Source organism: Wolffia australiana, chromosome 5 (assembly GCF_029677425.1).
Source record: "Wolffia australiana isolate 7733 chromosome 5, ASM2967742v1".
Lineage (NCBI taxonomy): Eukaryota > Viridiplantae > Streptophyta > Magnoliopsida > Alismatales > Araceae > Wolffia > Wolffia australiana.
In genome coordinates, this window is record NC_135839.1 from 17,031,529 (window position 1) to 17,058,765 (window position 27,237).

Consider the following 27,237-nt stretch of genomic DNA (forward strand, 5'->3'; position numbering starts at 1 on the left):
TAATATAAATTTACTATTCATCTATAAGTCATAATTGCTAGGCAAGAGTTTTTTTTAACTCAGATCTATTCAGAAATAGTTATACAATTATAAACTTCAGTTTTTCCATATGGGACAATACTAGCTCATACTTTAGAACAGTATCCATTTATTGGATAGCCCTATCCAGATACTGATTTTATGTACGGATTTCCATATTTGATATCAGAATATCAAATTTTATATTGGAAATCAAATTCAATATCCAATTCATCCGTCACATACAGAGGCCTACTATACCCATCCTGATATTGAATATCGGATGGATATTCCATATCCATTTGATAAACAATATCAAGTGTGTGTAAAACCGCCCCAATTTTATCTAGATATCAGATTTTGGTTGTCTGATATCATAGTTTGGACAGAAATTGGATGGGCGTACACTAATTTAATCACATCTATACTGAATTTATCATGTTGTTAATTGAATAATATGAATATTTCTGAATTTCACATGAATATGATTTTGTGCACATTTGGGTGTTTTTAAACTTGACTTCTGTATCAAGAAATTTAATTTTACGTGTATCTAGGTTTGCTTAACTAATCTTTCTTGACATATTCTAAGCATTTGTATTACTGGAAAATATTTTGAAGTCCCATTTGTGAAGAAAATTCCAGAAATTAAATCGGATGGTTATCAATGGATGAGAGAATTTCATGTGATTTTGAAAAATATTTATCTGGGTTATTACGCCAGATTGTAGCATTTTTTCTTTTCAGCTTCTATGGAGTATTTTGAGGAGTGGGGACTAAGTCTTTAATCCCTCCAATAATCTCTCTAACTTTTTCTACATAAGAGGAACACAAAATTCAAGTAATTGTGCCCTCAACCTATCAGAAAAGAGGTAGAAATAGCATGTAATGAAAGAGTGAAAACAATATTTGGGCAGTGTTAGTGCACATGTACATATTGTGTCGCTCTCTGTTTATCGCAATGCTATAAAAGTGGCTAGCCAACAGGACAAGTATTTTTAGGATCATGGTTGATGCAAGTGTTTTGAAGTGTTTATACGTTGATCATCCTTTTCGTACAGAGTGAAATCCTTGCTCATGGTGAAATATTAGAATCCACATGTAGGAGGAGGCACTAGGGGCTCGAGCTACTGGCCTCTGCACATTAGGAATATATATATATATTCCTATCATATTCTGGCATTCTATATAATTACCTTTCATTGTACATCAGTTTCTCAATATCTTCCCATTATCAACTTAAAGTATGTATTTTCGTCTCTCAAACCAAAAAAGGTGTCTTTTATTTCTATCTGCATTTAATAAAAAACTTTACATATTCTCCCCTTCCAAAATCTAATTTTATGATCACTGTAGAAATGTGTACCATGTTGATTTTATGGCTGCAACTGATATGAAACTTTGATGATTGAGATTGCATAAGACATAACAGAATCATTATGGACTTTATAGCTCAAGGATTGAATGACTTTTGTATAGACACAATCTGAATTTATCAATTCCTCAAGAAAGAGTTGTAAAGTTTCTCATTCATGCAACCTCTAGACATATCCGCATGATCCTAAATTTGTTGAATCTCTCACTTATTCTCAATGATTGATCCACTTTCGTCATTTTGATGTTTTGATCTTATTTGGAGGGGAAGGCACCTAAGGAGTGAAGAGATAATAAAGGTTAGGCGCCTCAAGAATTCTTTCCTGGGTAAATTTTATTTAGGTCTCCCCCATATTTATAATTATAGGATTTTTTATTAAAACCCTTAAAAACTAAGTATATCTTCTAAAGTATAAAACACTATTTTCTTGTGATTCTTTGGGGCCATGGATCATTCTAGTTAACAATTCCCATGGCCTAATCAAACTTTATTAGCCAACCCAATTAATTACCTACATCAATGTACATATATCAATCAATGATCGATTTAACGAAATCAATAGGTTGATTTTTTATCACAAGGATGTCAATCTACATTGTGTTTGGCGAATTACATCATTGCATCGTCTTCCTTGAGTGGTCTCTGTTTATACCAACACCAACAATCCCATCTTAGCCATCTTTATTCTACACCCATTTGGAATTCCATGACTAGGAGCTCATAGGTCAATGTCAAAGCACAATTGTCAATCAATAATGTGTTTGGGATCTCAAGGGCCACCTACACAGCTGTGACTCAAATTAATCTGATTCAAAGTTCATGTAATATGATTGAGGGGTTCATGCATACCTGTTCAATGAACTCATCTCGTAAAGACCTGTCATTAATCTGTCTATAGCGTCTGCACACTAATGGCTACGAGGTCAGGCTCATCTTATGAATGCTATAGTGACATGCTATCTGTATATTTTGATTTTATTTCTCAAGAAACATTTTAATATGAATATAGAATACATGTTTAAACATTAGTAATATCTATATTATGATCTGATCATAATTCACTTAGTTGGATAATGCATTTGTGGGACTTCATTATTTGCATCATGTGTGCATTACAATGAATGTATATCAATAAACATTCAATGAGATATAAAGTGTATGATTTGTTTGCCGGCTGCATATATATCCATAAAGCCGCACCGTAGAGCATTGTGGGCGTCCGCATCTGCCTCGTGAACTTAGACTTGAACCTTGGATTTTTGCTAAGTTTGGGATCGATTAGGGGATTTCTACAGATCCTCTTGAATCCCATGCTTGCATGACTACAGCCGTGCTCAATACCTTTGCCCCACTATGTCGGACGTTACCACCAACCGCTGCGAAGATAAATTCCATATTTCTAAGCATTTAAAATTAAATAAAAATTAAGTTACCTAAAAGTTGTTTTTTTTAATTTTTGCTTCTCTTTCTCCAATTACTTCGGAAATTTCTATAAAAAAGCTTAAAAATTAGGTAATATATTTCTCCTTTCCAAAATTATTTTCAACTTTCTCTTGCATCAATCAATAAACATAATGGGAAAATTTTATTAATAATTTGAATCATTTTATTAACTTCTTGAATTTAAGCAATGTCAACCAGATCAGTATTTTGCTGTGGATTTTGGGATAGAGATTCGATGAATTATAGCATTACATTTTCGGTGAAAATAAACGTATTAAAATTAAACTCAAGAATTGGACAGAAAAGTTTGGATTTAAAATGAGAATTTTTGTTCTGCAATGATTTGTAGGGATTTGAATGCATCTTCAAAATCACTTTCATGTTGAAGCGGAAACAAGAAGGTGGCATTTCTAAAGTAAACTTAGAAAACAATATACTAGTTAATCCCAAAAGGAGATAGTGTAGGCCCAATGTGAACTCTAAGAGTGTCATACTTCTGATACCTAAAATATAAAAATGAACTTTGTGATAATTGGAAAGACATCAAAATTCAAGAAGTTGTCTAGCATATGAAATGACTCAGTCTCAGATTCTAAAATGAAAATTTCAATGCTATGAAAAGTTGTGCCAGATATAAGGGGGCCTTCATCAGTATGGTTCTTTCTTGATAACCAAAATTAATGTTGTCCATTTTCTACCTTGACATTGAGTTGGAAGACACTCAATCTACACTTTACTGTCTTAGGTGTGTATTTGATCAGACAATTTTCTGGTTATATTGGGACATGCAGTGTATAATCCGATTTAAAGGATTTTAAAAAACAAGAGGGGATGTATGGATGGAGGGGGGTTGTGAAGGGGTGGATGGGCAGGTAGATGAGTGGATGCATGGATTAGATAAAATATCGTATTTCCCTTAACTCTCGAGATATGACAATAACTAACTTATTTTAAGATAAGAAAATATACATGATAAAGAAAGAATAGTCTGGAAGAAATGATCAACACAGGATTATCAAAGATCAAGTTGCCGGTCCTGCAATCGTTTCCTGCGTCCTGAACAAAGAGTCAAGAGCTCCATCTATTGCCAATGCAATCTTCTAAATTGAGGAATGCACTACCTCAACATATTTCTTCTACGCATAATTCATCAACCCATGAATTCGTTTGTTTATCGGAGCTGGGTCGCCCCTAATTATCAGGCCAGATCCAACTATCAGAAGTCCATGCAGATAAAGCCTTGCCTTCTTCACTGGCTTAGCAAGGAAGACAGGAAGCAGGAAAATGCTGAGTGTCAGAAGGTCGCCTGTTACTCTTCTTTTCATTTTCCACTGTTGACAAACAGATGAAATGAAGCTCGTTTTCCAGTTGTCACATAAACAATGGACGTGATGTTTCCCCAGAAGAAACTTCGGCGCAATCTTGGCCATCTATCATCATAATTGTTACCTCCCAGCTGAATTAATAAAGGTAATCGCATAATCTTTAGGTGTCCTGCAAAAGAAAATCTGCTGTTCTAGTAACACAAATTATTTATCTAATCTTACAACAGAGGAAATTTTTAAAAATACCGTTAGATATAATATACATTTGTGATGAAAATGTTGCAGTTAGTTCGAATAAACATTTTTAAAAAATAATTTGGAAATGTTTCTATTGAAGCTAGATCAAAATTTCTCTAGAAGAGATGCTGGGCCAGTACCAATTAATTTACAAAGGGGTAGAGCAGAGATACTTAAGCAAATACTCATTGGATGAGCACATGTCTGACAGATCCTGATGCAACCTTGTAATCGATTTATGTAAGTATCTTAGAGCCGTAAAAAGGTCATGAGAATTTCTCTGGATGAAGTCGCCGTGAATCTTACAAAGTTCCTGAAATCCATTCAAAATATTTATTAAGTTGCAGTAAAAATCAAGAATCGACAGCCTTTCGTACCTGGCACCAAATGAGAACAAGTTCCAAATGAGGGCAGCTCTCCAAAAGATCAGCAAATGCCTTCACTAGTCTCTGAAGATATTTGTGAGGAATAGCCGAAGCAACTGCTGGAATATCAGATGGATTCACTGATAAAATACATTTCTTAATTAATGAATCTTCATTCAGGCGTAGACTGAGTAACAACGCCCTCTGGGGTTGGCACGCGATGAGTGCTTCATCTATTGCCTGAATTACAATAAAACAAAGACAATCAAACCACAAAAAACTAAGATCACAATGACATTCAAAAAGTTGAACATGAAGTTTACCTCAGGGGTGACGTCTATGTCCAAATCTGTGGGGTCAAAAATAAAAGAATCATCCACAGAATATATTAAAATACCCTCGGTTGTCGCTGCAGCCCAGCATCTGCCAGTGGGTGCAATTTGCAAAGATTTTGTTCGGACAATGGGCCGCCCACGATTAGGCAACGATCCTGGTAAATCATATCCCATTTTCCTCCTTGTTTGCCTATCAACACCTTCATCTACATCGCTATCATCATCATCAATCAAATCAAGCGGCCCAGCATCAGTCATCTTCTTCGAGTTGAGAAAATCAAGAACGCCATCCAATGAAAGATTGTGCGTAATTTGGAACCTCCGCAACAGTACCTATTCCATGGAAAAACATTTATCGTACACACTTCACAAATAGAAAATTCAAAACTGCCTACAAAAGATACACCGAGTTACTCCTAGCAGTAGTAAAAGATGACTCGAGTTACCACTAGTAAAATTTAGGGCTCCTCACCCCAGGACGAAATTGTCATCTTCATCCAGAAATTGTCATCATCATCCTCGTTGTCACAATCATGTGATACAATGAGATTGATTTATAAATGAAACTGGATGACAGATAATGAGAATATGAATTTGACAGACTAGTGGACAAAAAACTCGAGAGAGGGTTGAGAGACATGAGAGACTGTATATGTGTGTTGGGACACCAAGAAAGAGTCTGGACAGAAAAATAAGTGGAGACAGAGAGAGTCAAAGAGAAATTGTATGAGCATGATGATTAGGATTGTAATGACAATGATGAGTTTGTCATTTCATCCTAGTAGCAGAGGAGTGATGATAAAGAAGATGACCTCATCATCATCATCATTTCATCATGGATGGCAAACCTCACCCGTAATATTTTCTGATGAAGAAAGAAGAACAAAATTTGGATAAATAAGATGTGGTCTCACCTGCTCTAATACATCATACATACAAATGTACTTGCTACTCCCTCCAGCCAAGATGCAGCTCCCATCAGCAGAATAGCAGAGCGTGGTGAAGAACTTACCAGAGCTTGAATTAGCTGCCGTTCTGCGGTCAGTCATGAGACGGCCGCCAGCGATATCCCGGCGACCTTCTATCGTGCTCATCAATTGGCCATCTACTGGATCCCAGAAATGAATTTGACCATCTAATGTGCTGCACGCAATCTGTTTTCCATCTGGGCGATATACCACGGCAAGGACATCATGGTTGTGAGTGAAAGTCTCCACGGCACCCTTTCCGTAGATGTCCCAGAGTCTCACGGTTTTGTCCCAAGAAGATGAGGCTAAAATATTCTGCAAAAGGATCGAAATGTTAAAAGAAATGACTTATGAGACCTCGAAATGAAAAATATTTTGAGAATGAAAAGGATATGGAATATTGCTCGCTATGAGCTGAAAAGGAAACGTGAAAAAATGTGAATAAATTCCAAAATCTCCTAAAACCATTTTTCATCATTTTAAACAGAACTCCGTGCAATGTGCAATGACTGATGGAAATTTTATCTTTGAAAATTGCAATTGTCCGAACAAATTCTTTTCTTATGATTTTGTGTCACAAGTGAACCGACAGTGCGAAGAAATAACAGTCCAGAGGTGAAGTTGATATCGATAAATATTTCAATCCTTCTGATAGAATCTACCAAGCTAGGTAATCGATCAATGTAGCATAAAATAGAATAAAATCCTTGAAAGTGATAGAACCCTGAAGTTATATTGAGGGATCATTTCCAAATATTGACGAAGATAAAAAAAAATAGTGAGATGGGGATAGAAGAGTCAATCTAGAGTGGGGTAATACGCACTGGAGAGTGAGATACAGGGATACCAACACTAATCCAAATGATTACTTGACTGTCTTAACTAATTTGAAGGGAAAATGTTTAATAGGTAAGTGACAAAAATGCTCCTGATGGGCTTAGAGCGCCAAAAATACCCTTGGGTATAGGATTGTATCAGAAATTGGAAGAACATCACACAGAACAACCGCCTCCAATACCTATTCTACCTATCCCTTTTTCTCCTCCTTTCCACAATTAACACATGTATACGTTATAAATCCTCCCCAAATCTCTTCTAGTTCCTGGCGATGGGGCTTCTCCATCCCAACTTCATATCTCAGATTCAGGACCTGGGCCAGTGTTTTGGTCCAATGTTCTTAATTCGTTGAGCTCCTAATTTCTGCCCTGATGGTTTTTTTTTTCTAAAGAGAATCCTGGATTGGTTCTGCCCGCTACCTCTAACAAAATTCTCTAAGTATCATTAAGATACGACCTACAAATAGAATCATTTACGACAAGCAAGAAATTCAGCGCATATCCCAACACTAGGTATAGGTCATTTTCAAAAAAAAAAAAAGGTTCCTGTTCCAAGACAATAATAAACTATTTTGTAGAAGTTCCATAGATGGGTAATTATTGGTGTTAGATCATCAAGGCTCATTTAGGGCAGATTGGACTGACTTATGGGCCAAAGGCCATGTACATGTAATAGAATTGTTGATCTGAGTATTACATGTCTTTATTTTCTCTCTCTTGTTAGCCCATTAAGGTCCCTCTCTAGTCAGCCCATTAGGGCATCCTATAAAACCCTGTAATCTCTTTCACTTGCTATCAAGAATAGTTCTTTTCTTGTTTACATGGTATCAGAGCCCTAACCCTAACCCTAATCTGGGTTTCCTGGGCTCGACCTTGCGCTCCGATCTTCGGCGGTTCTCATGACCGCCTGATCTCGCGCTCCGGTCTCTCGCCGTCTCGCTCCGGGCCTCCCAGGCGCTCGCCATTCTGACGTCCGCCGTCCCAGCATCTTCCGCTCCGGCGCCCACCGTCCCGGCCCGCGCCACCTCGGCTCGTGCCCTCCCGGCTCGCGCCCCGGCTCGCGCCCTCCCGGCTCGCGCCGCCCGGCTCGCGCCGCCCGGCGACCAGCGTCCAGCGCTCGGCGTCAGCGACCGCCGTCCAGCGCCCGCCGTCCAGCGCCCGCCGTCCAGCGCCCGGCGTCCAGCGCCCGGCGTCCCGGCGCCCAGCGCCCGACGTCCCGGCACCCGCCGTTCCGGCTCCCACCGTCCCGGCTCCCGCCGTCCCAGCGCCCGACGTCTCGGCGCCTGCAGTCCCGGCTTCTCGTCGTTCCGGCGCCTTCTAACTGTGGTCTACTCTGCTTTCATCATGACGAACCCGGTTGAAGCCCAGACCTCTACTGTTACGCCAGACTCGACGCCGGTATCTACGCCACATGCATCTGCGGTGCCTCTCGAGCCCAGGAATTGGTCGTCCTCCTCTGGACCATCCTCTTTGCCTCGGATGCCTCCGGATGGTATGTTTACTGGATTCAATCTCCTGCAATGGCGCCAGTACGTCCAGATAACTTTAAAACGGCGTCTCATGCGCCATCTTCTAGAAGATGGACCTTCTCGGACCGATCCCAAGTATTATGACTGGCTGGACGTTGAGGGGGTAGTTCATCGCTGGCTCTTGGACAGTATTTCACCCAGTGTTAAAGGTAAATTCCTGTCTCTAGAGTCGGCTCGGGCGGTCTGGGAAGCGGCACTCGAGAGCCACTCCAAGAAGCACAATATTGCGACTCTGTACGAATTGGTGCATCGGGCCGCCAACCTGCGTCAAGGAGACCGGTCTATCATGGAGTACAGTACGGAGCTCATTTCGTTGTGGAATGAGATTGACCACTACATGCCGCCCGACCCTCATTCGGTGGACCGCAAATATACTCTTCAACTTCGGGTTTTCCAGTTTCTTATGGGACTGAACCCGGAATATGAAGCGGTACGGGCTCAGCTTATTCATCGGGAGACTGGTCCTACCTTCAAGGATGCGCTCCACAGTGTGCGGGTTGAAGAATCCCGCTTTCAGCAGGCCCAGAACTCGGCTTCGGCACTTGTAGCTCATTCCTCTTCGTCTGCACGCCCATCGTCGACTCCACCACCCGGCTCTTTGCCACGTGGTCCGACGGCTCGGACGGAGGATTCTCCAAAGGGTGATCCTTCGCTGTTTTGCAATTACTGCAAGAAGCGAGGTCACTCTAAGGAGACGTGCTACAAGCTTCAACGGAAACGCGCACAACCGAGCAACCTTGCTGCAGCCGCCTCGTCCGTGCCCCCCCCGGGTCAAGTGCCTATGCTGTACGGTCTTCTCCCGACTAGTGCCTCGCCCGCTAGCTTCACTCCGGAAGAGATGGAGCGTCTACGCCGCTTGCTTGATCCTCCAGTCGTGGGCTCATGCTCCTTGGCCCACGCAGGTATGTCCACCAGTCTTCCCACACCTACATCCCCTCCTGGCCATTCTTTTTCCTCTTCCACTTGGCTTCTTGATTCCGGTGCCACCGCCCACATGACCCCAAATCCTCGAGCCTTTCAAACTTATGCACCCGTTTCTGGCTCCTCCAAAGTTAAAACAGCCTCCGGCGATCTTCTCACCGTGGCGGGTATTGGTCGTGTGGCCCTTTCCTCTTCTATGCATCTATCTAAAGTTCTTCATGTTCCTCGCCTTACTCATCTTCTCTCCCTATCTAGCCTTGTTCGCGACTTGAAACAAGACCTTACCTTCTCTCCTAATTCATGTTTTTATCGTGATAAGGTGTCGGGGAGGACGATTTCCATTGCTGAGGAGCATGAGGGGCTCTATCTTGTTCGTCCTTGTTCGAGTTCTCTTGCTTTTGCTGCTGCGGCAGTTTCCCTTTCGGCTTCCCACGAGCGTTTGGGGCTTCTTCATCGACGTCTCGGCCATCCTTCTTTTGCTACTCTTTATCGTCTCTTTCCTAAACTCTTTCAAGGCCATTCTGTGGACCGTTTTGTTTGTACTGCTTGTCGAATTGCCAAACATCATCGTACCACGTATCCTATCTCGTCTTCTCATTCTTCGACCCCATTCTCCCTTATTCACACCGATGTGCCCCTATACACCACAGCAAAATGGCGTTGCCGAAAGAAAATTCCGTCACATCTTTGAAATGACTCGGAGCCTTCTCTTCCATATGCATGTGCCCAAGTATTTTTGGGGGGAAGCCGTCTCCACCGCCATCCATCTTCTTAATCGCCTTCCATCTCGAGTGCTTGACTACTCCACTCCCATTGACCGTCTTCAGCATTCCTTTCCAACTCTCTCTCTCCGAACTCATCTTACTCCTCGTGTATTTGGATGTGTATGCTATGCGCCCAACCACCAACTTGGTCGTGATAAACTGGATCCCCGTGCTATCAAGTGTGTGTTTGTTGGCTATTCTTCCACCCAAAAAGGCTATTTATGCTATCATCCACCCTCTCGTCGGTTCGTCGTCACCAAAGATGCCACGTTTGATGAATTGCTTCCCTACTATTCCTCCTCTCCTGAACCCTCATCATCCCCATCTCCCTCCGATCCACTCGAATTCCTCATCCTCGTCCCTCGTCCCTCTTCACCGGCCCCGCCCGACGTGTCTCCGCCTGTTGCTCCTCCAGCAATTGTGCCTCCCGACCCGCCTCCGGCCGCCGTCTCAGTCCCTCCTGTGGAGCCTCCTCTAGTATCTGCTCCTGCGCTCGACCCTTCTGCTGCACCTTCTTCGTTTCCTCCGCTCCCTATCCGTCGCTGCCCGCCTGAAAAATGCTATGGTATTACCCTTGCTCGTCGCAAGCCTCGGCTTCCTTCTTCGTCTCCTGCTGCCCCGTCTCCCTCAACCTCCACCCCTCCTGCCACCTCCTCATTAGCCGTGCTGCCCTCTTCCCATTCCTCTCCCCTCTATCCGTTGGCGGAATCTATCTCCTCTCATCGCCTCTCACCCTCTTATCATGCCCTTCTCACCTCCCTTGATGCCACTTCCCTTCCCAAGACGGTGGACATTGCCCTTTCATTTCCGCATTGGCGTCAGGCCATGGCGGAAGAACTTCAGGCTCTTGCTCACAATGAAACATGGGATCTGGTTCCTCTGCCGGCCGGGAAGCATCTCGTGGGTAGCCGTTGGGTGTATGCTGTGAAGCATAATTCTGACGGTTCTATTGAGCGCCACAAAGCCCGGGTTGTGGCACAAGGGTTCACTCAGAAACATGGCATTGATTATCAGGAGACCTTTGCTCCCGTCGCCAAGCTGAATACTGTGCGGATCTTATTGGCCCTTGCTGCGGATCGGGGCTGGATTTTGCAACAATATGATGTGAAGAATGCTTTTCTGCATGGAGAGTTGACTGAGGAGATCTACATGGCATTACCTCCTGGCTATACTTCCTTAGTGCCATCGTCTCCGCAGTCTGTTGTCTGTCGCCTGAAGAAAGCATTATATGGCTTGAAGCAATCTCCTCGTACCTAGTTTGGTCGTTTCACGAAGGCCATGCAGCGTCGTGGATACCGTCAGTGTAAAGGTGATCACACCCTTTTCTACCGCCATTCCACGTCAGGGGGAGTCGCTATTCTTCTTGTGTACGTGGATGACATCATTATTACGGGTGATGATACGACGACCATTACTAAGCTGGCTATGTATCTCTCGTCGGAATTTGCTATTCGCCATCTTGGCCCGTTGAGGTACTTTCTTGGCATAGAGGTGGCCTATTCTTCTAGCGGGATCTTTATTTGTCAGAGAAAGTATACGGTGGACCTTCTCTGTGAGCTTGGAAAGGAGGACGCCAAGCCTGCTTTGACACCGATTGATGCGAACCATCGACTTGGTGCCGATGCGGATGAGGAGCTTGCTGAGCCTGGCCCATATAGAAGACTTGTGGGAAAACTGCTTTATCTCACCCACACTCGCCCGGACATTGCATATTCAGTGGGTGTTCTGAGTCAGTTCATGCAGACTCCTCGCATGAGCCATTTTCATGCTGCTCATCGTCTCCTCCGTTTCCTGAAGGGCACCATTGGCCGTGGATTATTGTTTCGTCGCCATACCGGCCTGCGTCTTGAAGTCTACACCGATGCAGATTATGCCGGCTCTGTGGTTGATCGTCGGTCCACATCTGGGTATTGCACCTTCTTGGGCGGCAATCTGATTACTTGGAGGAGCAAGAAGCAGAAAGTGGTCTCTCGATCGAGTGCTGAAGCGGAGTTCCGTGCCCTTGCGCATGGTCTGTGTGAAGCACTTTGGATTACCCAGCTTCTTCGTGAGCTACGGTGTCCAGTTCCCTCTCCTGTCCAGCTGTTCTGCGACAACAAATCCGCGATCAGCATTGCTCATGACCCCGTTCAGCATGACCGTACAAAGCACATCGAGATCGATCGCCATTTCATCAAAGAGAAGCTTGAATCGGGAGATTTTTGCACGCCTTATGTTCCGTCCGCTGAACAGCTTGCAGATATCTTCACCAAAGGGCTTCATGCCCCTAGGTTTGAGGAGCTCTGTTCCAAGCTGGGTGTGGATAACATCCACGCTCCAGCTTGAGGGGGAGTGTTGATCTGAGTATTACATGTCTTTATTTTCTCTCTCTTGTTAGCCCATTAAGGGCCCTCTCTAGTCAGCCCATTAGGGCTTCCTATAAAACCTTGTAATCTCTTTCATTTGCTATCAAGAATAGTTCTTTTCTTGTTTACAAGAATAACCCTAGGAAAATGAATAAAAAAACCTAACTAATCAATCTAAATAAGGGCCTGTTAAGGGCCCATTAAGAGCCCACTAAGGGCCCATTAAGGGCCCAATAGTGAGGGGCCCATTAGGGCCATATATTAGGTCCATTAAGGACCTAATATTTACTGGGCCTGATTTACATCAGGCCCACACTCCAACGGCTAGAAAACTAGTCGTTGGACATCCAGTTGCAAAAAAGGGCCGCTGGATGTGATAGGTCCCAACGGTCATATTTTTCAAAAATATGACCATTGGAGGGACTGTTTTTCTCTCTCGCCTCAGTGCATATTTGTATAAAAGGGCAAAGGATTAGTAATGGAAAATTCCAACCTTTTGTGCCCTATTTTCTGGTGTTCCGCTCTGTCCATCCTCCTCTTCATCTCATCATTTCCTCATCTCTCTCAAGAATTACATGGTGTCAGAGCAGGCTCGACCAGTACCCATTTGAAGCATTGATTTTTTGGAGTTTTCTCCTCACAAGATTCTGTATCTCTCTGAGTTGAATCCTCCTTCTGCAGCATTGATTAGTTTCCTGTCTTCTGTCAAGAAGCAGGATATTTGAAGTCCTGAATTTGGGGGCTCTCCTCAAACTCTGTGAAGTCCTATTTGTTGGTGGCTACCTCAGAGTTCTCTGCATCCCTGGGGTGTGTGCATCAGCTGCAGCAAAGTGTCAGTTTCTGGTAAGGATTTATTCCATAAGATTATGGGTAAATCCAGAACCAGGATGGCTGCAAAGGCAGAAAAAGAATCTGAGGAATTGTCTTCTCTGGCTGCTGCAACACCAGTTGCTGCTCCAGCCACTCCAGCTGCCCCAGCCACTGCCCTCGTCACTGCATCAGTCCAGACCAGGCCTGTCCTGCCTGACCTGGACATGAAGTACAACGGCCTCAATGGCCAGAAGTGGATCACCATGGCTCAAAGGACTCTCAAGGCGGCATACCTTGGGAGGCATCTAACTGAGGAAGCTCCGTCAGAAGACAGAGCTGGGATTGAAGTCTGGAAGTCTGAAGAAGCTCTCATCATGAACTGGATGATCAAGAACATGGAAGAAGAACAGAAGGATGACTACATTCTGATCGGCTGTGTTCGAGATCTGTGGCAAGAAATTAACAAGTCCAGTGCAGAAATGCACAGTGACTTCGAGTTCTGATCTCCGAGAGCAAGAGCGAACGTTGAAGCAGGGAAGTATGTCAATATCCTCTTACTCTGCACGACTCAAAGCAATTTGGAGAGAGCTGGATCTCCTTTGGCCCACTGGTGACAAAAATTCTCCCTCTTACATTCGTGAGATCAAGTTCAGAACTCTTCAATTTTTGATGGGGCTCAACTCTGAGTATGAGACCCTCCGAAGCCAGCTGCTGCAAAGGGAAAATTTTCCCACCTTAGCAGAAGCGATTTCAGAACTTCAGGGGGCAGAGAGCCGGAAGAAAATTGGCACCAAAGGAGGCGAAGCCTTCACTCCTACTGCAGCAGCTCACTTAGCCAAGAAGGAACCTCAGAGCAATCAGACCTCCTCAGTGGCACCATTTTCAGTTCCTCAACATTCCAAGGCCACACCAAAAGAAGGTAGTACCTCAGAACTAATCTGTAGATATTGCAGGAAGCCCGGACACATTAAAAGGGACTGTAGGAGATTGGCATGGAAAGAAGAACAAATCCGAAAGGGAACCTGGAATCCAGGTCAGCAGAAGAAGGCCTACGTGGCCAGTGAAGGGGGAAAACCACCCTCCACCGAGAAGGACGATGCAGGAAGCGACATTCAGAAGATTATACAATCTGAGATGAACAAGATCCTTCAGAAAATCAGCTCCACATCTTTCGCACAGTCAGGTAAGCACTTTGCATTTACCACCTTTAAGAATATTACATTGATTTCGGTATCTTGGGTCTTAGATTCAGGGGCAACCATATGTCACCCCACAGATCATTGTTTCAAACCTATGAGCTTGAAACAAACAACCTCAGAGTTTTCACTGCTAATGGAGGGATCTTAAAAGTAGAAGGAAGAGGGACAATTATGATTAAAGGAATATGTTGAAAGGGGTACTTCATGTACCTGAATTAAAGGCAAATCTTTTGTCCTTAATTCAGCTGGTAGATGAGACTGGGTGGCGATTTATCTTGGATTCTGACTCCTGCTTTCTCTGTATAAAGAACACCGGGCAGAAGATTTCGTCTGTTAGCAGGAGAGGGGGACTTCTCTTGCTGGATGGACTAAGGGAAGATGGGGAGCAGAAAGTGATCTACGCTGCCCAAAGTGAAGAACGGGTCACGCTTCTCCATAGGAGACTAGGACACCCCTCATTTCATGTTTTGAAACAATTACACCCACAGTTATTTAAGGGGATTATTTTTGAACATCTTAATTGTGAAAGCTGCCAATTTGCTAAACATAAGAGGTCATCATATCAGAAATCGAATCATAGGGCCTCCTCGGCATTCGAATGTGTTCATAGTGATGTATGGGGCCCCTGCTCCATATCTGGCTTGGCACATCAGAGATGGTTCATCTTATTCGTAGATGACTTCTCTAGATATACGTGGGTGTATCTATTGAAATCAAAAACAGAAATCCCATCTGTTATCATATTGTTCTGTGAAATGATCCATAACCAATTCAGTAGACGGATCAAACGCTTCAGAACTGATAATGCTAAAGAATATTACTGTGGAGAAGTAAACAAGTATATGGAAGAAAAGGGGATAATCCATCAATCATCATGTGTCAATACCCCCCAGCAAAATGGTCTTGCTGAGAGGAAAATTGGCCATATTATGTCATCTGCCAGGGCACTCCTATTCCAAGGAAACTGCCCCAAGCATTATTGGACTGAAGCAGTGGCAACAGCCACACATCTTATTAATAGAACAGCATCGAAAACATTAGATCTTAAGGCCCCGATTGATCTTTTATCCTCTGAATTTCCACATATATTGTTAAGGACTAACCTGCCGGCCAAAGTATTTGGCTGTGTAGTATATGTTCATGTTCATAATGCAGGAAAATTGGACCATAGGGCAGTGAAGTGTGTGTTCCTAGGTTATTCCACCACGCAGAAGGGATACAGGTGTTATCATCCCGAATCAAGGAAGTTCTTTGTTGCTGCAGACGTGAAATTTGATGAAATCAGAATGTTCCATGGCTAGACAGATCGATCAGATATCTATTTGGAGTCCAGTGAGGTGGAAGCCGATGGTGGAGAACTCAGCAGACCTTCTGAACTTAGAGACAGTGAACAGGAACCTGAGGTTAGTGCTGCTCCGAGTCCTGTTGAGGAGGAGGAGCCTCACGCACTAGAAGACGCTCCAAATGAAGAACTACTACCAGCAGGAGAAAGTAATCCAAGTAACAATGGATGGTCAATTGCTGTCAGTAAAGGAGCTCGGAAGTGTACGAAGACCAAGCTCTACCCAGTAAGTAATTACGTCTCATACACCCGGATATCTCCAGAATATAAACAAGTTGTCCAGGCTGTGATGACTGTATCTGTCCCAAAGAATGTCAGAGAAGCTATGTCATCTACTGAGTGGAAGAGAGCAATGGATGAAGAAATGGAAGCGCTAGAAAGAAATGGTACTTGGGAAGTGGGCCCACTCCCAGTTGGAAAGAAGGTAGTCGGCAGCAGATGGGTGTTCACCATCAAATACCATTCAGATGGATCAATCGCCTGACATAAAGCCAGATTGGTGGCCGAAGGATATACGCAGTCATATGAAATTGACTACCATGAGACATTTGCCCCAGTAGAGAAGCTGAATACAGTCAGAATTCTGATTGCTCTTGCAGCGATATTTGAATGGAAGTTGTACCAATATGATGTGAAGAATGCTTTTCTACATGGAGAGCTAGAAGAGGAGGTATATATGGCACCACCCCCTGGATATTGTTTGAGTAAAAATTTGGGTGATGTATGTCACCTCAGAAAGTCCTTGTATGGACTCAAACAGTCCCCCAGGGCCTAGTTCGGCAAGTTTTCTAAAGTAATGTTGGCAGCCGGATACTTTCAAAGTGAGGGTGATCAAACCCTTTTTATAAAGCATGGTAAGGAAGGTACGGTGGCAATCCTAATAGTATATGTAGATGACATCATCATCACTGGAAACGACAATGAAGAGATTCAGAATCTTGAAAGACATCTTTCTTCATCATTTGATATCAAAGCTCTTGGTCTTCTAACCTACTTTCTAGGGATTGAAGTTGCATATTCAAGATCTGGAATTGTACTTTCTCAGCATAAGTACATTCTCGATTTATTGAAGGAAACCGGGAAACTGGACTGCCGTCCAGCCGCTACTCCAGTAGACACTAATGTGAAATTGAAGAACAACACGAAAAGGATGCCCCAGTGGACAAGACCTCATTTCAGAGACTCATAGGCAAGCTCCTCTATCTCAACCATACAAGACCAGACATAACGTTTGCTGTGAACTCTCTAAGCCAATTCATGAACGACCCATGAGAGTCTCATCAAGGAGCAGCTGATCGAGTTCTTGCATATCTGAAGGGTTCCATCGGACAAGGTCTTTTTTTTTTAGGACAGGAGGTGAGCCTAGTGTAATTCTTTACACTGACTCTGATTATGCAGGTTCCTTTGAGGACAGTCGATCGACGTCTGGATACTGTAGCTTCCTTGGCGGTAATCTCGTCACTTGGCGCAGTAAGAAGCAGAAGGAAGTCTCCCTCTCAAGTGTTGAAGCTGAGCTCCGTGCCTTGAAGAAGGGAGTCTGTGAAGGCATGTGGCTTAAAGGTATTTTAAAGGATCTTCATCTATATAACGGCAAAGGGATGATCTTGCATTCAGACAGCAAGTCGGCCATTGCAATGGCCAAGAATCCAGTTCAACATGAACGTACAAAGCATGCACGGGTGGCGAGACATTACATCAAGCAGAGCATCGATGAAGGATTCATCATTCCGCAATACGTTCCCACTTTGGAGCAAGCTGCGGACATCTTCACGAAGGGCATCCCAGGCCCACAGTTTCAGGCATTGGTGTCCAAGTTGGGCATGATCAACATCTATACCCAACTTGAGGAGGGGTGTTAGATCATCAAGGCTCATTTAGGGCAGATTGGACTGACTTATGGGCCAAAGGCCATGTACATGTAATAGAATAACCCTAGGAAAATGAATAAAAAAACCTAACTAATCAATCTAAATAAGGGCCTGTTAAGGGCCCATTAAGAGCCCACTAAGGGCCCATTAAGGGCCCAATAGTGAGGGGCCCATTAGGGCCATATATTAGGTCCATTAAGGACCTAATATTTACTGGGCCTGATTTACATCAGGCCCACACTCCAACGGCTAGAAAACTAGTCGTTGGACATCCAGTTGCAAAAAAGGGCCGCTGGATGTGATAGGTCCCAACGGTCATATTTTTCAAAAATATGACCATTGGAGGGACTGTTTTTCTCTCTCGCCTCAGTGCATATTTGTATAAAAGGGCAAAGGATTAGTAATGGAAAATTCCAACCTTTTGTGCCCTATTTTCTGGTGTTCCGCTCTGTCCATCCTCCTCTTCATCTCATCATTTCCTCATCTCTCTCAAGAATTACAATTGGGATAACCTTGACAAGGGTCCCTCAGGAATAGTAGTATATATTACATAATCGATAATTAAGATAAAACTAAAAAGGCCATTCATCCAAACAAAAGGATAATGCAGAAGGACTAATATATTTAAGTTTGATTGATGGAAATGAACACAATCAAAAAACAGAGCACGCCACAACACGGTCAAGGTATACTATGGGCCAGTTTGACTAGTCCTCAAATACTTCAACAAATGTCAATTTAAAGAGAGCAATAACTTGTGTAAATCAGTTCAGAGATGCGTGCAACCCGGAGAACCAGATGGATGTTAATGGACTAGTGCTCCTTATATCAGTCCGACAGGCATACGTGAGGATCCAAGAGGGACATGAGGAGCATGCGACTATAGAGGCGGATTCTTTTTGGGTGGCTTTTATTGCAAAAACAACTTGTGATGTGCGTCTTTTTTTGCAAAAGGATGTACCCAGATATATTGACCGCTACAGCATTGTGCGCAAGAGGAGAGGACTGCATCTGTTTTTGAGTGTCTCTTTGACCGCATGATCTGGGCCACCCAAGCGATACCGTCGGTGGATGTGACATTGGAGGCTTTCTGGGATTCCATGCGGAGAAGCGGCTCTAGGAGGAGGGGGCAGAGCAATGACTATGCTGTGAGAATTATGGCTCCATCAGACTGAGCTTCTCTTTAGGGCGAGGAAGGCTTCTAGGGAAGGGCTTGCCCAGAAGGTCAAGAGCCTATGTCCTCGAGCTGTATATAAAGAGGGAGGGGATGAACATGTACAGGTAGATCTTTAGAGGTCTATATGTGGATGTTGAGTGTTTACCATTTTGTTGGTCGATCGCCCTTCTTATCTTCTTTAAAAAAAAAAGACGTTAGTCTGTATTCCTTTTGGGATATGCCTACGTTTTTGTGGCATATCAATGTGTTAAACATCTAATTTCATCCTTTTCTATTTTGACACACATGTAAAAAGGTGGGCCATGAGTTATAAATGGCCCACCTATCTCTCTCCTACTTTCTCTTCCTTTTTCCTTCCTCTTTTCCTTCTTTTTCTTTCTTTTTCTATCGCTCCCCAAAGAATGACCTTTTTGCCCCTTAAAATAGCCGTTGGGGCAACGGCTATATGACCGTTGCCCCCAACGGCTATCTTGAGAAAGGACTTAGCCTATAAAGGAAAGTCTTTCCCAACCTGTTTATATGTGAGTTTTTTCCCCTTTTCTCTGTATCAAAAATCTCAATAAACTTCTTCTGCATATTTCTCATTTGTCTCAAAAAGGCCTCATTTGTCCTATCTGTTCCCAAAGGCAGAATTCTCTGCATTCTTCGCATGGTATCAGAGCAAGGTTGATTCATTCAACCTTCCCTGACGAAAGGAGCTCCATAGTCTGCAAGTCTGCAAGTCTGCAAGTCTGCAAGCAAGTTCTATCATCATATGGGAAAAAAGGCTGCTTCCAGGAAAGTTTCCAAGCAGGCCAAAGCTTCTGCATACAGCTCGGAAGAAGAATCCTCTGCAGACGAAGTGCTTCATATATATGATTATACTAAGAACAGACTGGTCATACCAGATCTGGATCTTAAGTATGATGGTACAAACGGATATAGTTGGATGAAATTGACCGAAAGGTCACTGGTCGCCGCCTTCATGGGTGACCATCTTACTGATGATTCACCACCTACCGATAGGCTCAGATTGAAGCTTTGGCGCGCAGAAGAAGCATACATCACCAACTGGATGGTGAGAAATATGGAGGTAGAACAAAGAAATCAGTATTATCTAATGGATGTTGTTGCAGATATATGGAGGGAAATCCGTAAATCCTGTGCAGAAATGCAAAACGATTGGAGGGTGTATGACCTCCTTCTTCAAGTAAAGTTCATCCGGCAGAAGGAATTATCAGTAGCTTCATATGCGTCCCAACTCAAGGCAATATGGAGGGAAATTGATCAGCTATGGCCAGTCTCAATTCAGAATCTCGAGTACTGGCAAAGGGAGATTAAAGTAAGAACACTTACCTTCCTCATGGGCTTAAATTCTGAATATGAAAGTCTCCGATCCCAGCTAATCCATCGGGAGAAATTCCCTACATTGGAAGAAGCGATCTCGGAGGCAACAAGTGCCGATTGTAGAAAGAAGATCAAGCCGCCAGAAGGCCAAAAGCAACAATTATCGACTGAGCCCTCTGTCTCAGTAGCACATGCCGCTAAAAAAGAAGAGTCAAGAGAAAAATCGTCTAAGCACGTGTCTAAGGAAGCAACCGGCACAGAACCCGTAGTCTGCGCCTACTGCACCAAGCCAGGACATCATATTAAGGAGTGCCGGAAGCTGGCATGGAAGGAAGACCTCAAAAGAAAGGGGTATGGAACCCAGGAGCAAAGAATAAAGCCTATGTTGTATCCTCCAGCAGTCAAGTGGGAGAAGCACCAAAGAAAGAAGAAGGAGATATTCAAAAGCTCATAGCTGAAGAAGTCGAGAAAGTATTCAAGAAATTCAGCTCCACGTCTCGCCCAATCAGGTGAATATAAAAGTATTGCATTTACTACATATGAAAATCTTCAATCTCATGGATGGATAGTAGATTCTGGAGCCACAGATCACATGTCACCTGATAAATCATGCTTTGAGGAATATAAAGTAATAGATGATAATCATGTTGTCTTTACTGCCAATGGTGGGATTCTAAAAGTGGCAGGAATTGGGAAAATAAAGATTAAAGATGTATTACTACAAAGTGCTCTTCATGTACCAGGACTTAAAGCCAACTTGTTGTCACTACAACGACTAGTGGACGACACAGGTTGGAGATTTATATTTGACTCATCTAACTGTTTTTTGTGTGAAAAGGAAACCGGCCAGAAGACTTTATCTGCTAGAAGGCAAGGGGACTCCTGCTAGTGGACGGACTAGAAGGACAGAGGACTCTGAAGATGGTTCTCAACACTCAGTCAAGAAACAGTATTTTCTTACTGCACAGGAGACTTGGACACCCTTCCTTTCATCTTCTGAAACAAGTGTACCCTGATTTGTTTAAAAACATTGATATCCAAAGATTGGTTTGTGAGTCTTGTCAATTTGCCAAGCATAGAAGATCTCATTTTTCAAGAACTGATCATAGGAAGAAATTTCCATTCGATATGGTTCATAGTGACGTTTGGGGTCCTTGTTCTACTACAGGAAGATCGCAGCACCGATGGTTTATAATCTTTGTGGATGATTACTCAAGATATTCCTGGATCTACCTGCTTAAACACAAATCAGAAGTCCCAACCGTGATCATCCGATTCATCGAGTTGATCAATAACCAGTTTGGGAAAAGGGTTAGAATACTTCGATCTGATAATGCAAGGGAGTATTTCAGTTCTGAAGTTAATCAATACATGAATGATCATGGAATTATCCATGAATCCTCATGTGTGAACACTCCTCAGCAAAATGGACTTGCTGAAAGAAAGATTGGGCACATTATGTCTTCAGCCAGATCTCTATTATTTCAAGGAAACTGCCCCAAGACTTATTGGAGTGATGCTGTGGCTACTGCTGTACATCTTATCAACCGAACGCCATCTAGAACCCTGTCATTACTGTCACCGATTGATCTATTAGCCTCAAGTCACCCAGAATTATCTCTTCATACAAATTTGGTTGCTAAAGTATTTGGGTGTGTAGCATATGTTTATTCCCACTTTGCAGGAAAATTGGACTCCAGAGCTTTCAAGTGCATTTTTGTGGGGTATTCATCTACTCAGAAAGGTTATGTGTGTTACCATCCTCTTACTAAGAAAACATTTGTTACCGAGACGTGAAGTTTGATGAATACAGCATGTTCTACAATGAGGACATCGATCTGACTGTTATTTGGAAGTAAATGAAACAGGAACAGATTTAGATACGGAAAATCTGGGATTTAATCCATCTGAAAATTCCTCTCCAGCTATGGATCGAGCGAAACGGCTGAGGACAATCCAGAGTTAGATGGAGAACAAGAGTTTACTCAGATGGAGAACGAGGAAGATACTCATGAAGACCTTTCGCACCAGCTAATCAAGGTTGGTCTATTGCCATCAGAAAGGGTACTCGGGAATGCCGCAGTAAGAAATTATATCCCATATGCAATTATGTGTCTTATGATCGTCTGTCCTCAGGTTACAGAAAGATTGTTCAGGTACTACTGACCACTGTCATTCCAAGAAATGTTCAAGAAGCTGTCTCAAGCCGAATGGAAAACTGCTATGGATGACGAAATGTTGGCATTAAGGAAGAATGGTACATGGGATATGGGCCCACTCCCAGAAGGAAAGAAATTGGTTGGTAGCAGATGGGTATATACGATTAAATATAATTCAGATGGCTCTATTGCAAGGTATAAAGCTCGACTGGTGGCCAGAGGATATACCCAGTCTTATGGAATAGACTATCATGAGACATTCGCTCCAGTCGCCAAGCTGAATACAGTAAGATTAGTAATTGCACTTGCAGCCATGCATCAGTGGGATCTTTCAATTTGATGTTAAAAATGCATTCCTACATGGAGAACTGCAAGAAGAGGTATATATGGCTCCTCCCCCCGGTTATCTATTGCATGAAAACTCATCATATGTGTGTCGCTTAAAGAAATCTCTGTATGGATTAAAGCAATCCCCAAGAGCATGGTTTGAGAAATTTTCATCTACTCTCATATCAGTTGGATACTCACAAAGTGAGGGTGATCATACCCTATTCTTCAAACATGGCCAAGACTCCAAACTGGCTATTTTAATCGTCTATGTTGATGATCTTATCGTTACTGGCAACGATATCAAGGAAATTCGAAATCTAAAACGCGTCATCTGACCAGCAACTTTGATATTAAATCTTTAGGTCAACTCACTTATTTTCTTGGTATTGAAGTAGCTTATTCCAGGATCGGCATTGTCCTATCTCAACACAAGTACGTCCTGGATCTACTCAAGGATACAGGTAAATTGGATTGTAAGCCAGTAAGCACTCCAGTGGATACAAATGTCAAACTTCAAGCCAAGCAGAGCGACAGGGCGACCCCATCGATAAGACATCATTTCAGAAATTGATTGGCAGATTACTCTATCTAAACCACACAAGACCAGATATATCCTTTGCTGTGACCTCTTTAAGTCAGTACATGTCAGATCCACGACAGTCTCATCAGACAGCAGCTGACCGTATTCTCTCCTATTTGAAAGGGACAATTGGGAAGGGTCTTCTATTTCAGGCAGGGGGAGACCCTACGGTTAAAATCTTCACCGATTCAGATTATGCAAGCTCTCTGGATGATAGTCGATCTACATCTGGATACTGCAGTTTTTGGGAAGAAATTTAATCACCTGGCGTAGCAAGAAGCAGCGGGAAGTCTCAATATCGAGTGCTGAAGCAGAACTCAGGGCTTTAAAGAAAGGTGTTTGCGAAGGAATGTGGCTTAACGATATTCTAACTGATTTAAAAATCATTCCTCCAAAGCCAATCATCTTATATTCTGACAGTCAATCAGCTATTGCTATGGCCAAGAACCCGTGCATCATGATCGTCAAGCATGCAAGAATTGACAGACACTACATCAAAGAGAAGATTAATTCTGGACTCATCAGTCCAGAATACATACCATCACCGCAACAGGTGGCTGACATTCTGACCAAAGGACTACCAGGAAGACAGTTTCAAGATTTGGCGTCCAAGTTGGGCATGATTAACATCTATGCCCAACTTGAGGGGGAGTGTTAAACATCTAATTTCATCCTTTTCTATTTTGACACACATGTAAAAAGGTGGGCCATGAGTTATAAATGGCCCACCTATCTCTCTCCTACTTTCTCTTCCTTTTTCCTTTCTCTTTTCCTTCTTTTTCTTTCTTTTTCTATCGCTCCCCAAAGAATGACCTTTTTGCCCCTTAAAATAGCCGTTGGGGCAACGGCTATATGACCGTTGCCCCCAACGGCTATCTTGAGAAAGGACTTAGCCTATAAAGGAAAGTCTTTCCCAACCTGTTTATATGTGAGTTTTTTCCCCTTTTCTCTGTATCAAAAATCTCAATAAACTTCTTCTGCATATTTCTCATTTGTCTCAAAAAGGCCTCATTTGTCCTATCTGTTCCCAAAGGCAGAATTCTCTGCATTCTTCACACAATGTAAGCGGGCCATGGGTTATATAAGCCCTTTCTGAGTCACTAATGTCACACGTCTAAAATGAGTGACTTGATGGGCCAAGGTCCACTGTGTCAAAAGTCAGTTCATAGCTGGCAGAATGTGTGCGTTCTACTACGGTGTGTCTAACCCTAACATAACAGGTAGCTGACGGGGGCAGGAATGAGGAAGATGAATCAAGAAATAACAAGAGACACGGGGTTAGTTATTAAAAATAATAAGAGCATGAAGAGTAAGCAAAAATGTGAAAAAAGCATGAAAAAATACAAGGCAACTCACGTTTGTCGGAGAGAACATTAATCCATGGACAGGTCCCTCATGACCGCTGAGAACATCCAGTAAACGGCCAGTCTTCATCGACCAAACAAAAATCTGAATTTCGCACAAATATGAGTATAAACTGTTATCAATCTGGCACAGAAAAGTAAAACCTTAAGAGAATTGCACCTCGAATGAATCCAAGGTTCCTGCACAGACTACTTCTCCACTTTGGTCAGAGGCCAAGGAGACGAATTGCCTGGATGATGGGGTGGTAAATGTTCTAAAGTTGCGATAGCGAATCAGGTCCCACGCACGAATAGTACCGTCCAGAGAAGCACTCAGAAGACTATCTTTTCCCGCAATAAAATGAACAGCCGTAACAGCATTAGTGTGCTCCGAAAATGTGACAAAACAAGAACCAGAAGATGGTAGCCACACCTGTAAGGAGAAATTTTAACAACATATGTCACTCAAATAAAATGATATGGATCTTAAATCTATCATAATAAAAAGATAAATGAAAACAGTTCAAATTTTACACCCAGTTAAGTCATTCTAAACGCACAATACTGACACATAGGAGACTGAAAACAAGATCAGATGGGAAGATGAATGGGCCTAAAAATGGCACTAAATGGGGAGAAAATTTTAAAGGTACCGATAAGGCGATGGGATTGTGAAATGTTACCAACTTCCAAAGGTCCATCGCTGAACCCAGGAACAGAATAGAAAGATAGAATCATCTCCTGAGATCTATGAACTTGAAAGTTCTTATCAAGGGAAGAAGGGGAGAGAATTTAGATGCCAGCCAGCAGGAAAAATAGAACTTCAGCAAGGGCAAGGGAGAAGCGAGGCTGGCAGATTTGATGTCACGGAAAGAGGAAAGGTAGCAGCCAAATGAACTTCGCTGACGAAGAAATACAAGGGAATCAAATACAACTTGCACTACAAACGAATAAAACTCGTAATACAAGATAGACATTGCTTCTCTTGCGCTAAAATGATGAGTGATAATGCAAATTTCACATTGCGCAGGTATCTTCCTCGCCTTAGCTCCCATTCACTTAAGATTTCCACTTGATGAGTTAATAGCAGACACAAAAACAAATTTGGATGCCAAAAAAATGAAAAGTCAGGCATACAATGATGATTCCTCCGAATAAATAGAAACCAACAAAGGCATGAATATAAAAGCTCACAAATAATGAGAAGAATCTAAAATGAAATTCCACAAAAACCATAGATCATAAATAACAGTGGATCTTTTTCACCTTCACTTTGTTGTCATCTGCACCTGTGGCAAGCTTCTGGGAATCATGAGAGAAAGCAATGCAATTCACATCAAAGTAATGTCCTTGCTGTTTTAAAATGTACGTCTCTGATCTCCATTCCCACACAAGTAACTGCCCAAGCTTCGCACAACCAAATGTCAGCCAATTCCCTGACTTATTAAAAACAGCCGTCGTTATCTTTTCCTTTGAAATGGAGAGTGCGTGGATGCAAACAAAGTCAGGCATCTGATACAACCCAAAAACACCATTCGAAAACCCAACAACCACCGTATCCAACTCCCTCTGATAATCACAAGCCGTAAGTTTAGCAGGTGCTTGCATGAAGAAATCCTTCTTCAAAAGCTCCCATTTCCCAGCTAGAGAAACGCTCAACTCCCCATCAACCAATCTAGAAACTTGAGAATTTTCCACGGAATTACTCTCAACATTCTTATCCACGGAATCAAGCGTCGAATTAACCTTGGAAGATTCCTGTTCTGGCGTCCCAGGTGAGGGAGGATCCGAGATTTCTCCTTCAAAATCATCTGAAACACTGTTCTTCTGAAATTTCCAAGTGAATATAGCACCATCCCTGGAAACAGTGTAAATCCTGGAGATTGCATTACTTTTCTTCTCAGCGTTAAAAAACACACCAACAACGTTATCTCGATGCCCAAGAAACAGCACAGGCTTGCTACCTCCCTTGGATCTCTCCAAAGAGAACAGCCTCACCGTCAAATCCTTCGACCCAGCAAGAACATGCGAAGAATCCGGACTCCAATCCAAAGCCGTCACGGAATCATCAAAATCAGGAAAAGTGCGCTCCAACTGGAAAGGGAAAAATTCCTTCTTGAAACCGGGGGATCGCCAAATCTGCAGAAGCTTGCCGACCCCAATGGCGATGTGGGCACCGTCTTGGCTGAATTTTACGGCGGTCACGGCCTTCTTGAAGGAGATGCGATGGAGGACGACGCGACGGCGGAGGTTGACGAAGAGGGCTCGGGACGCGTCGTCCACGGTCAGCAGGAAGTTCCCGTCGGGCGAGACGGCGATTCTGGCGATGTTGGATGACGACTCGAAGGGAAGCGTTACCGTCTCGGATTTGAGAAGGTCTGTGGATGAGACGCGGTTGCCGATGGGCGAGAAGAGGCAGTCTTCGGAGACGACCACGTTCCCCCCTCTGTAGGGCGCCCCCAGCAGATTCTGGAAACGAAAGTTCATACTTCTTCTTCTTCCTCCTCTTCCTCTTCGTCTTCCTCTTCGTCTTCTTCCTCTTCTTCTTCTTCCTCCTCTTCCTCTTCCTCTTCGTCTTCCTCTTCTTCTTCTTCTTCTTATGCTTCTTCTTCTTCTTCTTCTTAAACCCTAGCAACTTGCTA

At 43.1% G+C, this 27,237-nt stretch overlaps 2 protein-coding genes across 3 annotated transcripts; one reads left to right on the plus strand and one right to left on the minus strand.

Annotated features, from left to right (window-relative positions):
• Window positions 1–3,767: 3,767 nt before the first annotated feature.
• Window positions 3,768–27,237, minus strand: PWP2 (periodic tryptophan protein 2). 2 transcript variants are annotated; one of them, XM_078575758.1, is made up of 8 exons: window positions 25,862–27,237; window positions 24,777–25,028; window positions 24,609–24,701; window positions 6,013–6,381; window positions 5,087–5,431; window positions 4,776–5,003; window positions 4,539–4,711; window positions 3,768–4,330 (listed from the first exon to the last, which is right to left on the minus strand). In XM_078575758.1, the coding sequence occupies exons 1-7, from the start codon at window positions 27,080–27,082 to the stop codon at window positions 4,547–4,549; spliced, it is 2,673 nt and encodes an 890-aa protein (XP_078431884.1). In that variant the 5' UTR covers window positions 27,083–27,237; the 3' UTR covers window positions 3,768–4,330; window positions 4,539–4,546. The 2 variants fall into 2 exon arrangements, with proteins under 2 accessions (XP_078431884.1, XP_078431883.1); XM_078575757.1 differs by lacking the exon at window positions 3,768–4,330 and having other exon boundaries at window positions 4,463–4,711.
• Window positions 8,232–10,409, plus strand: LOC144703564 (uncharacterized). Its single transcript, XM_078575756.1, has 2 exons — window positions 8,232–9,333; window positions 9,672–10,409. Exons 1-2 carry the CDS (start codon window positions 8,247–8,249, stop codon window positions 9,698–9,700), a joined length of 1,116 nt encoding a protein of 371 aa, XP_078431882.1. The 5' UTR covers window positions 8,232–8,246; the 3' UTR covers window positions 9,701–10,409.